We start from the raw sequence: 16,328 nt of genomic DNA on the forward strand, positions 1-16,328 counted from the left end.
ACTTTATCTCTGCTGCTGTTTTATTAACCACCACAGAACAGTGTCATTCTTTCAAGAGACCTTGAAGGCTGTTTATTCTTGTTCAGAGCTTACTTACAGAGTTGTATGCAAAATCACACTGAATACTCGCTAGCCCAGATGCTGCAGCAATGTAGATAAAATCAGAGAGAGAACGAAGCATATGTTGTCGAAGGCTTTCATGGCCGGGATCACAGCGTTGTTGTATGTCTTTCGGGCTGTGTGGCCATGTTCCAGAAGTATTCTTTCCTGACGTTTCGCCCACATCTATGGCAGGCATCCTCAGAACCCAACGAAGCAAATGTTGTTGTTTATTTTGTTCAATTATGTTGTTCGGGCTTTTGCCCCATGTAAGCTGCCTCGAGTCCCCAGGGGGAGATGGTGGCGAGGTATAAATAAAGTATTATTATTATTATTATTATTATTATTATTATTATTATATGTTGTCCGTGCTTAAATAGCCTTCCCATATTCAGCCCACGGATGTAACCTACAGTCTTGTCATCATGAGACCGCATGATAGCACATATTTAAACCATTAACAATTTAAACCACTATGAAGTTTATTACGATACTAACAATTGATAGTGAACTAAAGCAAACTAAATTGGTTAGAATGTTGGTGATTTTATTTAGATCCTTTTTCCATTTTTAGTTTCTCTTCCCATTTTAATGTTTTGCAAAATACAATGGTAGTGGTTAAAAAAACTAAAATGGGGATATTTTAGTTAAAAGAGAGCTATAAAAAGGAGCTTGAAATGAATATGCATTGCTGCTGTTCAGTGAATGGTTCAGCTTTTGATTTCAAGCAAGGGTATTTCCTGGCCCTGCCTCTTAAGATTTTGGGGCCCTTTCTATGCAAGCTTGTGGTCAGTCATGGAACTGGAATGGGAGACTTTTTCTGTAATAATAACTTCAAAGGCCTGGCCAAAACTATAAATCACAAATGGCTGATTCAACATCAAGAAAAGCTAAATTTCTACAACCACAGATATGGGGAAAGCCCTTGTGTAGTGTATTGTATCTTTAGTCATAAGCACAATAATAAGAAAAATAAATAATCTGTAGATTTTCCACGTCAACGTTTTTTGTAACTTTTTAATTTCACAATAATTTACACCTGATATGGTGTAGTGGTGGACCCAGACTCAAAGAGATCGCAGTTTGGATCCCCACTTGGCTATAGAAGTCCACTGGGTGATCTTGGACCAGTCCCTCTCTCTCAGCCTCAAATGAAGGCAATGCAAACTCCTCTTAACAAGTCTGATAAGGAAAACCCATGATTAATTCATGGGTAAAAAAAATTGAGGATGCACAATGGAAAATATTATTCAAGAATTTGAACTACTATCCTTAACAGCAAAAAAATGCACATGACAGTAATTTTTTACAATTCTTTTTCCAGATCTTGAAGAGACTCCATCTGTAAATCCCTCCAGTATAGATGGAAATATGGATTCTGAGACAGAGAAAGAATCTCTTGTAAATGACACAAAGCACATTCCTATTAAGGCACCTTTAGATGAATATGAGTTTAAAGATGAAGAAGAAGATGAAGTTAAGAAAATTATTGATGATAGACACATACCCAGGAAAGAGCTGAGGAAAGAAGATGAGTCTGAAGTAGAACAGAGTAGTGTATTTCTTAAACAGGAAAAAGTATCATTTCAGAAATCTTTGAAAAATAAAAAACAGCCCTCTAGAGTTTTGTATTCAAGTTCTGAAAGTTCAGATGAAGATATTCCTCAAGACAAAAAGACCATTTCTCCCTCCTGTACTGTTACAGAGACATCAAGTTCTGACACAAAGATTAAAAAAGAATATGTTTTCAATGAACATAAACAAAAAGGAAAAGTTAAAAGAAAAGTAAAAAATCAGAGCAAAAATAAAGAGAACCAGCAATTAAAACTAGAAAAAGATAATTCCAGAGGAACCATCTTGGGAGCTTCTGTCTTGGAATCTTTTGACAAAAGTAGAGAAGAAGAGAATTTTAGAAAATCTTTCAGTTCCAAAGAGGAATCTTCTTTGCCCTTACTCCATATTACTGCTAGCAGATCCCCCAAGCATCCATGTGGGTTAATTGAGAAGCAGCCAACACCTCTTAAACAAGAGAATATTAAAATGTGTTTATCCCCAAGCGGATCAGAAGTAACATCGCAATCAGATTTGGTTCGATGTGACCATAATATAGATGCTGAGTTTCTCCCAGAAAGCTGCAGTGGCAAACCCTACAAAAACAAAGACAAAAGTAAACATCAGAAAGAATTTATTTCAGAGTTTGGTGACAAATCCAGCCCCAAACATAAAGAAGAAGACAATAGCCCGTCATGTGAAAGCTCTGAATGTATGATGAAAAAAGTTGATAAGGAGGGGAAAATATATAAAAAACATAAGATGAAACATAAAGAAAGGGAAAAGGACAAGCACAAAAAAGAGCAGGATGGGGAGAAGGAAAAACACAAGCATAAAGAGAGTTCTAAGGAGAGCCAAAGAAATATTGAATTTGACAGAGAATTTTGGAAAGAGAACTTTTTTAAAAGTGATGAAGCAGAAGATATATCAAATTTGGACCATGAATCTCCCATGTCAGAAAGAAAATCCAAACTGGAAAAAGTTCTGACAAAAGATGACAAACATGTGAAAGATAAAAAGTTTCAAAAAGAAAAAACTTTCAGAGAGGAGAGGGAAAAGGACAAAAATAAAAAAGAAAATGACAAGGAGGAGAAAACAAAAGATATTAAGGAAGAAAAAGAAAGCATATTCTCTGACAAAGAAACAGAACTGTTGTGTTTAGGTGTTAGGGATATATCAACAAGTATGTTTTCAGTTGAGAAAGAATCAGAGTTTGAGAAACAAGAAAAAACTACAAAGGAACATAGAGAAAAATTAGAGAAACGCAACTCTGCTAATGAAAAAGTAGAGAGAAAAAACCTTGAAAAAGAGAAAAAAAGTAAATGTGAGCAGAAGTCAGAAAAAGACAATTCAGAATTTGTTGAAAATGTTGAAAAAACAAAAGAAAAAGAAAAGTTATTTATTCATCAAACAGAAAAATCTCATAAAGAAAACGACAAGTTAAAAAACTTTAATGCCATTAAAAAGCTTGATGAAAAAGAAAAAGGCAAGGAAAAATCTGACAAGAAGCATGAGAAAGAAAAAAATGATAGACACTTGTCCGAATGTAAAGAAAAGTCATGCAATGAAAGGAAAGCCAAGGTGCTTGAAAAGGAATGTGAATATTCAAAGATGGAAAAAGTAAAAAACAAAGAAAAGGAAGCTGAGAAAAAAGACAGATCCAAAGAACGAGACAGTTCAGTTTCAAATATAAAACATGCATCAGAAGAAAGGAAATGTAATACTGAAAAACCATTATCATTCAAAGAGAAACCCAAAGATGAATTACTAAAAACTCCAGATGGCAGAGAGAAGGATAAAAAAGATAAAGATATTGACAGATATAAAGAACGTGATAAACATAAAGACAAAATGCAGCAAAATAATGTACTTAAGCTAAAACTTGAAATGGAAAAGTTTAAGTCTAAAACAGCACCAGCACCTAAAGATACTCGACCTAAAGAGAAGAGATTATTAAATGATGATTTAATGCAGACAAGCTTTGAAAGAATGCTTAGCCTCAAAGACTTGGAAATTGAACAATGGCATAAAAAACATAAAGAAAAAATAAAACAGAAAGAAAAAGAGCGATTAAAAAATCGATCCTGTTCTGAACTTAACAAAATAAAAGATAAGGACAAAGCAAAACATTCACTTGCTGAAACAAAAAGCAAAGAACTGATTCGTTCAAAAAGTTCAGAGTTGTCAGATGCTTGTGTGAAGGATAAGTTGCTAAAAGATGCTACAAGTATCAGGTCACAGTCTGTTGACACAAAGAACTTACCAGCTGTTGGAAAACCATTAATACTATTGGACAATAACCTAAATAGATCCCCTAGATCAGAAAATGAAAAGATTGGGTTAACTTCCAGATCAGTTTCCATGATTTCAGTTGCTAGCTCTGAGGATTCTTGCAATACTACAGTGACTCCACCAAGACCTCTAACTGAATATGATTCAGACTTTATGCTTGAAGGATCTGACTCACAAATGTCTTTTTCACATTCACCATTTTTACCTAGTGCCAAGTCACCTGCATATCATGAAACTGATAGTTTATCAGAGCTGCCAGAGCGCAATAAACCTCCTGTTTCAAATAGAATTCCACCAACTTATGTTAGATCAGCATCGGTTGAAGATGTTAAATTTGTTCTAAATGATTGCAGAGCAGTTGTAGAAGTACGGCGATGCAGTATGCCAGCTGCTTATGAATACACAAAACAGTCCCGGGTTTCAGATGAAAATAATCACAGTGCTTTGCCCTCAATCCAGAGCCATAGTTGTTCTCCGATACATGAATCCCAGTTCTCTAATTTGCTTGAAAAGGACTCCCAAAATACCGTGTCAAGTTTATATTCTGGCCTTGCGTCATCTCCAACAAGACCTATTAATAACAAATCTAATGCATCAGATGTAGTTGTTAAAAGTGCTGCTTTGTTGACCCCATCAGGGGAAAGTCATACACCTTTAGAACAGGGTAATCAGAATAGTGTGACACTATCAAGTAAATCATGGGGTGTAGCATTGGATAGGCTTAACTCGTTAAACAGTGAATGCACCTGTTATGAACAAGATGCCACAATTGCCCCAACTACACATCATTCTGATAATAAAATCATAAAAGAGCAGAAAAGTTCTGAACCTTATCATCATCAGGCTGAAAACACAGTAAATGTAATGTCACAGGATTCAGTAGCTTTTTTGCCTCTCCAACCCTCTTGCCCATCTCAGATTCATCCTGCTCCTGATTCAGTGGGCGGAGCAAAGCATGCGCCTTCGCCAGATATTAGTCAAGAAGCACTACTTGTAAAGCACCAACAAAGTGCCATTCAAGCAACCAATGCAATCTTAGATGTAGACCCTATCAGTAAAAAGAAGATGGAAAAAAATGTCTTTTCAAACAATAAAAAGAGTGACGTGCTCATCACTGTGTATCCTGAAAGCTTCACTAAGGATATTGGACCAAATTTTGAAAAGGATTTTACTGTAAATGATCCCCACATACATCCTAATGGAAGTTTATCTGTTGTTAGTAAACTCATTTATAAGACATCGCAAACTGATGAACTAGATAACAGACTGAGTGATGTTCAGATTCAAGGAGAAAAAGCCCATTCTGATGGCCTCTGTTTGTCCCACATGGCCTGTAATAAAAATGATGTAGATTCACAGGACTTACATGCCAGAGCATTGAAAGGTATTGTAACCGATTATAATAGAAAGTTTTTTAACACAGATAACACAGAAAACAGCTTAGTAGAAGAAAATTTGCAACAGTGCCTTTCACGATGTTTGGAAAACCATTCACAGTTATCCGGACATGAAATCCATAAATACAGTCAAGCTATTAAGGCAGAGTTGGAGGAAGCAATAGAAGACCATAAAGCACAACATTATGAAATTCCTCAAAGAATTACAAGGAACCGAGCAAATATGCTTGCTAATCAGACTAAGCAGAATCTTGCTGGGTGTCCTCAGATATCAGAAAGAGATTCTGAATCATCTGCCTCTATAAAAGGAAGGATACGGCTAACTGAGGAAGATGATCCCCAGGCGCATCATCCACGTAAAAGAAAACTGTCACGTGTTCCCCAGCCTGTGCAAGTAAATCCATCTTTAATGCAAGCTAAGGAAAAAACTCATCAGTCCCTGGCAGCTATTGTTGATGCTCTAAAACTCGAAGAAATTCAGCCATACAGTTCGGAAAGAGCAAATCCATACTTTGAGTACCTGCACATAAGGAAGAAAATAGAAGAGAAACGCAAGTTATTATGTAGCGTTATTCCTCAGGCACCTCAGTATTATGATGAGTATGTGACCTTCAATGGATCATACCTCTTGGATGGCAATCCTTTGAGCAAGATATGCATTCCAACTGTAAGTAACTGAAAACTAAAATTATAACAAACTACATATTCTCAGTAACCCCTAAATTGTTCATTTCATGTAAATTTAAGCCAATAAGGAGACATTTGTTACTCTATTCTGTACTGATAGAACATAGAATAATGTTTTACTTTTTTCTTAGTTGGATGTAAATAGTTTCTGTGGGTAAATTTAATTTTTTGCATTTGAGGGAAATGACAAGGGGTAATGGCACTGGAAAATAATTATACTTTCTTTGTCTTTTTTGCATTACATTCATAATTGCAAAGCACATAATAAAATATACATAATTAATGTAATCTTTATTGGTTTGTTTTCCACATTTTTTCAAGCTAACATTTGTTTATGCAGTAGGGAAAATCACTGAAAGGACATGTTGGTTCCATCCTTTGCCAGATGTCAGTAGATATAAAAAGAGGAGTCATAGTGGGTTCTTTTGAACCCTGGGTTAAGAAAGCAACTGTGCCTTCTCATTGCTCAGGTTCAGTGATAGTCTTACCTCAGCTACTTGCTAGTATAAATGCTTATCATGATGGAGAGAATACTTGCAGTTGGACACCTAAGACTGGAGAATGCTGTGTTGTTTTCTTCCTTCAGAGTCTTGTGTCCCTAACTCACTATTCTCCTCAATTTGTATTTGTTGTTTCTGAGGCAGACCAATCACTTCTCTCACATAGCTATCAATCTTTGTTAAGATTTTACTAATAGTAGAAAAAGTGATAGAAAGGGGTTGTAACAAAACTTGAAATGAAATCTGTTTGTTTACATTTGTAGTGAGAGAAAAAGGAGAACAGTTGTTGCAATACTGAGAATGTTCCTTATTCTTTGGCACCAATTGCTACTGTCTAAGTTGCATTCACTTGTGATATTATACTGCAGTTTAATATTATTGTCAACATTACATTACATTACCTTATGGTATTATGTTCTGTATGTGGAACATATTTAATGTTGAACCATATTTTAATATGGGAACGCTCTTGGTTGAGCTGTGGACTCGTGCAGTCCGCTCCTTTCTTTATCCAGCATGATGGGGAATGCTTACGTTTTCTTGTTCAAATTAGCCACAGTTTAATGTTGTCCAAAAGCCTAAGCAATTGTTAATCAAAACAAGTCATATTTACTTAGCACCAATTAAGCATAGCTTGTTTTAGTAAACCATTATTAAGAATAAGTTTGGAATCAGATGTCATAACAAGCTGCAGTTAATCTTAAGCACAGAAGAAGGTAGGAAGCACATACACCCAGCATGTTTCTTGTAACCATAAGCACAGTTTACTATTATATGTTAAGATTTATACCTCATGAAAATGCTGTTTATATATGTGCTTCTGCAGCGATTCATTGAACAAAGTCCAAATTTGTACACACCATGAGAATTTCCATTAGCCTTTATTTGAAAAGACACTAATTAAACTAGAATTGCAGAAACATGAACAAGCAAAATAACAATATTGTAATATACATAGTTCACATACATTCTGACTAATAGAAAAAGGTAACTTCAGCAAGGAAATGTACAAAGCAATCTTCTGAGATAAATTGGATTTGCTATCACCAAAACTTTATACAGACCCTAGAGACAGAAGGACTTGTGTGGGGCATAACAAGGGAGACTAAAAACTGGAAAGCTACATGGGAAGAAGTCCCCAATATGAAAGGAGGAAAGAGAGTTGCTGAAGGGAAGCAGTAAACAGTATTTTTTATATCTTCATTTGAACAAACCAGCCAATTCTTGGTTGCCAAAAATGGAGTGGTAGACAAAGGAGCTTTGAAAACTGTAGGCTCTAAGCCAGGAAGTCAAGAATGCGTAGAGCTACCAGGTCTGTATTTTGAAGACTCTTGTACTTTTAAAGTTGCAGAAGACTACAAAGAGAAACTGTATTTCCAGAATTGCAATGCTGACACAAATGTGTGAAATTTGCTTTTAGCCACTATGTGTCATTTGTCAAGTGAAATATATTTTATTTATATTTTCATATATGTGTTATATCAGAATGATATTTCATTCACAGATCACACCACCTCCTTCACTGTCTGATCCACTAAAAGAACTCTTTAAACAACAAGAAGTTGTAAGGATGAAACTTCGTTTACAGCACAGTATTGAAAGGGTGAGACTGCCATGAAATCTTGCACGTTAACTTCTGTAGTGTTTATACAATTATCAATCTAGGGAATACATATTAATAAGCTTCTATTTTTAAGAGCTTTATACTTTTAAAGAGCGGGAGGAGAAAGAAGTAATTCAGATAAAGGCTAATAGCAAATACATATGATACATTCTAGATTTTTAAACTAGCCTTTCAAATGTGTTGATTTTTCATTTGGCGGAGTTTATGACAAGATGAGTTTTTGTAAAGAACACACGAACAAAATTTCGTATCACCATGCCATGGTTGTCAGTTGCTGCAGATATGTGGCCAAACACATTTTTGACTGGTTAATATTTACAGTAAAAGTTACAGCTTTCTGCCAAATTCTTGGCATACTCGACCAGACTGTTCTGTTCCATTCACTTTGGTTTTAGTCACCAGAATACATGGGACCAAACTTCATGACATCAGTAAATAAGCTTGCCAGATGCACTTAAGAGCAGAAGAGGCTCTAAACCTCTGTACAGTTTTTCATGAAAGAAATTAATGAATGTTGCTGACAAGTTTTTAAGAATTGATAGAAAAATATTAATTGTTGCTGTATTTGATATCTAAAATATTTGAAATGTATTACTTTAAAAGATATTCAAGAAAATCTGTCATGCTTATAAGGAATGTCTGAAAAGTTTCTGAAAAGATTTTCTAAACCAAAGTGTCGTATCATTGTCTGATTGAAATCTCATTGTTTCAAATTCATAGTGAAAATGCAAATTAGTTCCCTCTGAAATAGAAATATAGGTGAGCTTCAATAATGAAACTGTATTTCAAATTTACATGTAAATTCTTTGTTTAATTAGGAAAAGCTTATTGTTTCCAATGAGCAAGAGGTTTTGCGTGTTCACTACCGAGCTGCAAGAACTTTAGCAAATCAGACTTTACCATTCAGTGCATGTACAGTATTGCTGGATGCTGAGGTTTATAATGCACCTATGGACACACAGGTAAAAGAAGGCTGCTGTTTGGATTTTGTGTTAACTAATTTACAGTACTGTTTTAATCCTTCTCCTTAAACTCATAATTGTGGCAATATAGAATAGTTACTAACTTAAGAATATTACCTCTTTTTTGAAAGGGGTGGGAAGGGGAGAAAGTGCAACTATTGTGCGGTGAAATACAGTAATTCACATGACAGTTATATAGAGAAGTCCTGCTTCCTCAACTTTGGAATTCTGAAAGAATTTACCAAGAACATGGATAGTAGCCGTAGGTATTATACACTTGAACTTCCAAACACTTTTGACAAATTCCTTTTGACAATCAGTTTTAAAAAAAGGAATTCAGTGGTAGCAGTACACTTCTGCAGATCGATTGGTGGAGAATACAAGATTTGGGGTGCAGCTACACTCACGTTTGATGGCAGGTTCCCATAGGAGGCTCAATGACCACTGTGTGAACAGAATACTGGACTAGATAGGGTTTAGGTCTTATCCAGGATTACTTTTCTTACGTTCTTAAAACTGCCTGTAGCATAATGCCTTTATATAACAGCATTGTGTAAGTGCTTTGTTAATTCTGTGTTGATGGCCCAGTGTCAAATGGATAGTAGGTAACTTGAAAGGTTCAGAAAACAGCAGCCAAAATTATTCCAGTAGTGCAGCAGTTTTTTATGAGTGAAGACTAAAACATGTAGTGCTCTTTTTAGTTTAGAAAGATGACTAAAGATAAAATGACACAACTTTACAAATAGTATATGGTTTGGAGACTTGATTTGATTGATTATTGACTGAATCATTTCATTTCATTCTGCTTTTCTCCCAGAGTAGGACGCTAGGCAGCTCACAAAAGGAAATGCAGGAATACCCAATCGAATTAGTTGACACTTAACTCAGGGCAGAAAAAAAAACAACTTAATACAAAACATATTACATTTGACCCTCCACATAGGTAGATTTAACATTTGTGAAATTTATTTTTCATGGATTTAATTAATACATTTTCTCTAGGAATTTCAGGGTCCTCCAGAATTTCTACCAGAGTTTCTAGAGAGAATACTTCTCTACATATTTGTGGTCACCTTCCAGCAGAAGTTGAGCATAGGATTGTACTGAAGGGTCTAGAGATTGCTTGAAAGGTGTTTTTTCAAGTAAAAACGAATACCCCTTTTCCATATTCACAGGAGTCTTGTGCCCCTACCCCCTGCAGAAGTGGAAAGTCTACTGTTTATGATTCACTTGTAGAACATATACTTCCATGAGATATAAACATGGCTACTAAAAATAGCTTTTAAGGGGAAGTTGAAAATATTAATGGAAAATTGATCTATCAATGGTTCTTAAGTCGCAATAGTTACAAATTTAATTCAAATATTTCAGATTAAATAGGACTGCTTGTAATATTCAGTAGAATGATGATGACCATTACAGGCATGTTCTGTGAACTGTATGCCGTGCAGAGCCCCTGCTGTTGTTGTAGGCTGTGTGCTACAACTTGAGAGAAATGGGGAATAACAAGAAGATGTGAAGACTCATCAAAGATATTAAGAAACGTTGTGCATGGTGATATGAAAACAGGTTTCTTTTTCCTGGATGAGAGTGTAGTTTTCTCACTCTTCATTAGCTCACAAAAGTCTTGTGTGAAAACGGTTTTCCACTAGTACTGAAAGGGGACCTCTGGCTCTAGGTAGTTACCTTCATCATTCTACTATTTAAAATACATAGGTCCCTGCAAGGCAGTTGTTTTGGCACAGAAATTCCTGTGATTTAGCAATTAACATTTGCTATCATTTCCTATGTTTGATTTACAGACTGATGACGGTAAAATATCAGTTAGAGATCGATTTAATGCAAGGCAGTTTATGTCATGGTTACAGGATGTGGATGATAAATTTGACAAATTAAAGGTAAGTATCTTCTGGGGGGAATAAATAAAAAGTTGACTCTTGTCAGATTCTGTCTCATTGTTTGTGCTGTAATAAATTCATGTGCAAATATATGTATGTGTATTTTTTTAAATTATTCTGCCTCCAGCCAAATTCCTTTGTAATTCCAGAGTAATGTGTAAAAGGTTCTTGTAATGGGCATGCTTTCCTCTCACTCTGCTTTGCAGGCTGATCAGCAGGCTTCTGCTAGGTGGCAACTGAAATATAGTCAAAGGCACAAAACTCTACCTTTTTCCCCTGCACACTTGGAATTCCTGTGCGAACATTCAATTTCTGCATCCATGTTCACTGCATTGTCAGAACAGAGCTGTGATAATATGTCTAATATGATGTTTAGATTTCTAAAGACAGAAGCCAGAATCTTGAGGATTGTATTAAACAGCAGAGAAACAGCCATAGTTTGTTGATATTAGTCACAATAGCTGAAAATGATCATTTTTCTAAAACACATCATACACTAAGTTGTGTGGAATTTGAGTTTCTTCCAATGTAGCATGATGCGTAGAAGTGTTGAGTAAGACATAACACACACAAGAGCCCTATATGTGCATGAGGAAGCACTTATAGTCCCTTATTCTTTGTGGCTGAGTCCTGATTTCATTACACATTTTGTTTTAAGATACATTTAATTGTTTCTGGAATTTAAAACAAGCATGATAGTTACAGTTCAAAAGTTAATACTCATTGCTTGTACTAACATTTCCATTATGAATTCAGATTTCTCAGGAACCTATATGATAGGCTATCCCAAAATAGATCTGATGATCACAAGAACCAGAAAAAATAGTCTTATGGGTATGACTGACTTCTGCACAATCAAGTTAACTACACCTACTTTAGAAAATACTGTGTATGGTTATCATTAAACTGTACTGGAAATAATCGGATCTTCATCTGTTTATTTTGCAATAGACGTGTCTCTTGATGAGGCAGCAACATGAAGCAGCAGCTTTAAATGCTGTTCAAAGACTGGAATGGCAGCTTAAACTACAAGAACTTGATCCTGCGACTTATAAATCGATCAGCATTTATGAAATTCAGGAATTCTATGTTCCTCTTGTAGACGTTAATGATGACTTTGAACTGACACCTATATGACAGTTAACATACCTTTGCCGTAACAGCTTAAGGCTGTGGGACATAAATATTGTTGTTTAAAATATAGCACTAAAGTGGAGTACTGCCTTTTCCAATGTTCTATATATTCCTTCACAAAATCTCATTTAATATTGTAAATGTAAATTTATTTTAGATTCTGCATCCAAAAAGCATCTTCCCAACAGATCTATATATGTATAACAATCTTTCACTGAAGATTTAACAGCGCTGGCAGCTGTTACAAGAAATACACTGAAAAGCACTTGTTATTTAAAGTTCCCTTTAATTGTATAATTATTAACCTCTGACAAACAACATCAGACCTGTGGAAGAAATTATAAACTTGTGAGAATATGGGGAGTTAAAGTCTGTTCATCTTATATAATTATAGGTTAACTGTACAGTTTTCTTTTTGGAAAAGATGTAATATTGTTTTCATTTTTAAATAACTTATTTTATACATATTGTGCAAATGTAAATATTGTATTTATTGTTCATCTGTGTATAAAAATAGATATTTTAATTGTAAAACTGTTTTGTCTAATGTTTTACTGGACCAAAGTTGTTGTTTCTTATCTGTAGTATATAGGCAATTTTCTTTTACAAGGCATGTGTTTGGTTTAGCTGCTTGTTCATCACCATCATTGCTAAGATTTGACACTGAGCAGTATTGCATGCTGGCTCAGTTCAAGTTTTCCCCAAGTGTGTGGAACTTAAGTGATTACAACATGTGGTGCCAATCCACTAAGCACTGCTTCTGTACAGCGTCCTTTCATTCAGAAGAATTTGCATGAGTGCCCCTTTCTGTGTAGCTTGCAGCAGTGCTTCATGGATTATTACACCGTGATTTTCCAGAGCTATTTGTATACTGCTCTGCTGCTGTAACGTCATTCCATGACTTACTATGCTGAGAGTATTTTGTTTAAAACCTTAATGATCACATTGTGTTCTCATAACAAACCTTTCACTGTCCCTTCTCTTTGCCTCTCAGTGAAAAAATCTTAAATTGTACATTATCTATTTTAATATTTCCCAATTGAAACATATGTGAATAGTTGTAAATACAATGTTTAATAAATTCTATTGGTCATGCTAACAGATAGTTGAATCTTTGTGATGGTGACATTTTCATTCTTGAAATTTTATACAATTTGACAAAAATAAATATTTGAAAGTTCCACAATAAGATTGTAGTTGTATATTCTGACCAATCTTTCAGTGGCTTTTGAATAATTGATTAACGTGCTAGTTGTGGACTATGAGAAAATTACTGCTATTATGATGTGGAGGGGAGGGGCTGCAAGTAAGATTTCTTCAAGGTTCAAATCCTCTCTTACATGAAGCTGCCTGAGCAATTCTGACTTCATCTACATCACACAATGTTTTGGGAATAAAATGGGGGAAACTCCCATATGCTCTGTCCTCCTAAGCTTCAGCCTTGGAAAGGAGATCTGTGATGAGCCTTTCTAGCCACCCACCCACCAGGTACAATTGGGTTGCTTCTACCTGGGCACATGCCATCTCTGAACAGCTTTACAGTCTATCACAGTCTGCCCTACCAATAAACTGACCAATACATGCTCTGCCACATTCCCTCCAATGTCATTTCCTTTAATAAAGGTAGGGAAAAGATTGGCAATACATCAAATTGCACCATATTCTCAGCTCCAACACTGGGACATGCAGTGGAAAGGGAAGAAGCAGCTGCCTCAGTACTTTAGAATCCAGTAAGTAATTTTTAAAACCAATAGTACGAAAGTAGCAACAGGCAAGGTGAATTATCCTGAGGCAGGGTCTGTCATACTAGTATCTTCAATGAAGATCAGGGATTTTTAATTGGGTAAATCCCTTGCTGGCACAAAAAGAATCTAAGGAATCTGTCTTCCCCCATACCCCAGCTTTACTGAATAGACACGTTGCAGAATTTGAGAAAAGTCAGGAGAGATTCTTCATGCTCTCAAGTAGGGACTTGGACCAGGCAAATAATCCCAACACTTAAAAATTACAGCAAGAGAGATGCCACATCTCTTCTGGTACACCTAGTTCCTCTTTCAAGGTCAGAAAAAGAGCAATGGCTGCCGTAAAACAAGTTGGTGAACCCTGCTATTAGGCTACAGATCTTGCCGTTTTTTTAAAGCCTGTGCATAAAGCAAAGTGGCAGCCCACTGCAGTCATCTGTCCTGCACATTGCTTGATTGTATGCCATAGCATTGTGTAGCAATTCAGTGACCATATATTTGTAGATGCTAAGGATGATGCTCTTCTTTCAATAAACTGAAGTCAGTGCTTATGACGAAATGTTAGAAAGCACGATCATCAAGTTTGCAGATGATACCAAACTGGGAGGGATAGCTAACACTCCAGAAGACAGGAGCAGAATTCAAAACGGTCTTGACAGACTAGAGAGATGGGCCGAAACTAACAAAATGAAGTTCAACAGGGACAAATGTAAGATACTTCACTTCGGCAGAAAAAATGGAATGCAAAGATACAGAATGGGGGATGCCTGGTTTGACAGCAGTGTGTGCGAAAAAGACCTTGGAGTCCTCGTGGACAACAAGTTAAACATGAGCCAACAATGTGATGTGGCAGCTAAAAAAGCCAAAAGGATTCTGGCCTGCATCAATAGGGGTATAGCGTCTAGATCCAGGAAAGTCATGCTCCCCCTCTATTCTGCCTTGGTCAGACCACACCTGGAATACTGTGTCCAATTTTGGGCACCGCAGTTGAAGGGAGATGTTGACAAGCTGGAAAGCGTCCAGAGGAGGGTGACTAAAATGATTAAGGGTCTGGAGAACAAGCCCTATGAGGAGCGGCTTAAAGAGCTGGGCATGTTTAGCCTGCAAAAGAGAAGGCTGAGAGGAGACATGATAGCCATGTACAAATATGTGAGAGGAAGTCATAGGGAGGAGGGAGCAAGCTTGTTTCATGCTGCCCTGCAGACTAGGACACAGAACAATGGCTTCAAACTACAGGAAAGGAGATTCCACCTGAACATCAGGAACGAACTTCCTCACTATGAGAGCTGTTCAACAGTGGAACTCTCTCCCCCGAGCTGTGGTGGAGGCTCCTTCTTTGGAGGCTTTTAAGCAGAGGCTGGATGGCCATCTGTCGGGGGTGCTTTGAATGCGATTTCCTGCTTCTTAGCGGGGGGTTGGACTGGATGGCCCATGAGGTCTCTTCCAACTCTACTATTCTATGATTCTATGATTCTGTGACTCTCCTCCTCTTCCATGTTCTCATAACCTCTCTGGAAAAGTTGGTTATGAGGAAGTATATCAACCTGTGAATTTCACAGCCTGGTGGGGACTTGACCTTGGGCCTCCCAAAACCCACTTTCAGCTAATGTTACTCATTGGTCCCCAAAACCTTGTAAGCCAGTCACTATACCAGTAAAATTGAAGTAAAATGTATAAAGGAGCAATTGCTCTGATGGGCAAAGATGAATTGTGAACCAAACCTGGATCATATGTATGAGTCTTGCTAGCTTTGGAAACTCTGACCTGATCACTGCCAGTTACATTTCAGATGTTGGAGTAAGAGTCCACTCAGTAATTTTCTTCTGCGTAAGCAACAAAGAAGGGAAAGTATTTATAAATCTAGGTGTAACATGAACAGATCAGTTGCATTTCTCTTTTAAATGTTGACTGTCAGCCCTTCCTTTTTATTAATTTATGAAACTGGGGGCCCAAGTGTAGCCATAGGAAGGTGACTGAATGTTGTGTGAGCTTACCAACATTTGAGAAATAGGGAGGAAGATCCCAAGGGCCTGCAAAGGAGGCCACAGATAGAATTCACTGCAGAATGAATGCAGTTTTGATAGCGGAGACCCCCGCTTTTAAATTCATCTGACCTGCGGCGGGGAGTTCCACAAATCCGGATCGCCTGCAAAGTGGGAGAACGTTCAGACCGCAACAATTTATTATTAAATTTTATTTTCATTGCTTTCCCCAGTCCTGACACTGTAACTAATCCTTGAATAAAGAAGGTATCCTTTCCTGTAACCTGAAATCCTCTCCAGTGGTTATTTTGTAACCTTTCTTGACTCCCTCGCATGAAATCCTCCCCCCTTCCTCCATTAACCTCACCGCGTTCTCCTTGCCATATAACAACATGGCGATTGGAACAAATTGAACCATAACTTTCTCAAAAATATTCCAAGCATGCCTATCTTTTATATT

The 16,328-nt window shown here is 36.7% G+C and overlaps 1 protein-coding gene across 4 annotated transcripts in view; it reads left to right on the forward strand.

Annotated features, from left to right (window-relative positions):
* Window positions 1-13,243, forward strand: part of ankrd12 (ankyrin repeat domain 12) — a 78,431-nt gene extending 65,188 nt beyond the window's left edge. For all 4 annotated transcript variants that reach the window (XM_062980519.1, XM_008118179.3, XM_008118178.3 and 1 more), the window contains 5 exons: window positions 1,424-6,006; window positions 8,031-8,129; window positions 8,969-9,112; window positions 10,915-11,010; window positions 11,962-13,243. In XM_062980519.1, coding sequence (XP_062836589.1) covers window positions 1,424-6,006; window positions 8,031-8,129; window positions 8,969-9,112; window positions 10,915-11,010; window positions 11,962-12,147 — 5,108 coding nt within the window. In that variant the 3' untranslated portion in view covers window positions 12,148-13,243. The remainder of the gene's footprint in view (window positions 1-1,423; window positions 6,007-8,030; window positions 8,130-8,968; window positions 9,113-10,914; window positions 11,011-11,961) is intronic.
* Window positions 13,244-16,328: the final 3,085 nt, after the last annotated feature.

This window comes from Anolis carolinensis, chromosome 4 (genome assembly GCF_035594765.1).
Source record: "Anolis carolinensis isolate JA03-04 chromosome 4, rAnoCar3.1.pri, whole genome shotgun sequence".
Taxonomy (NCBI): domain Eukaryota; kingdom Metazoa; phylum Chordata; class Lepidosauria; order Squamata; family Dactyloidae; genus Anolis; species Anolis carolinensis.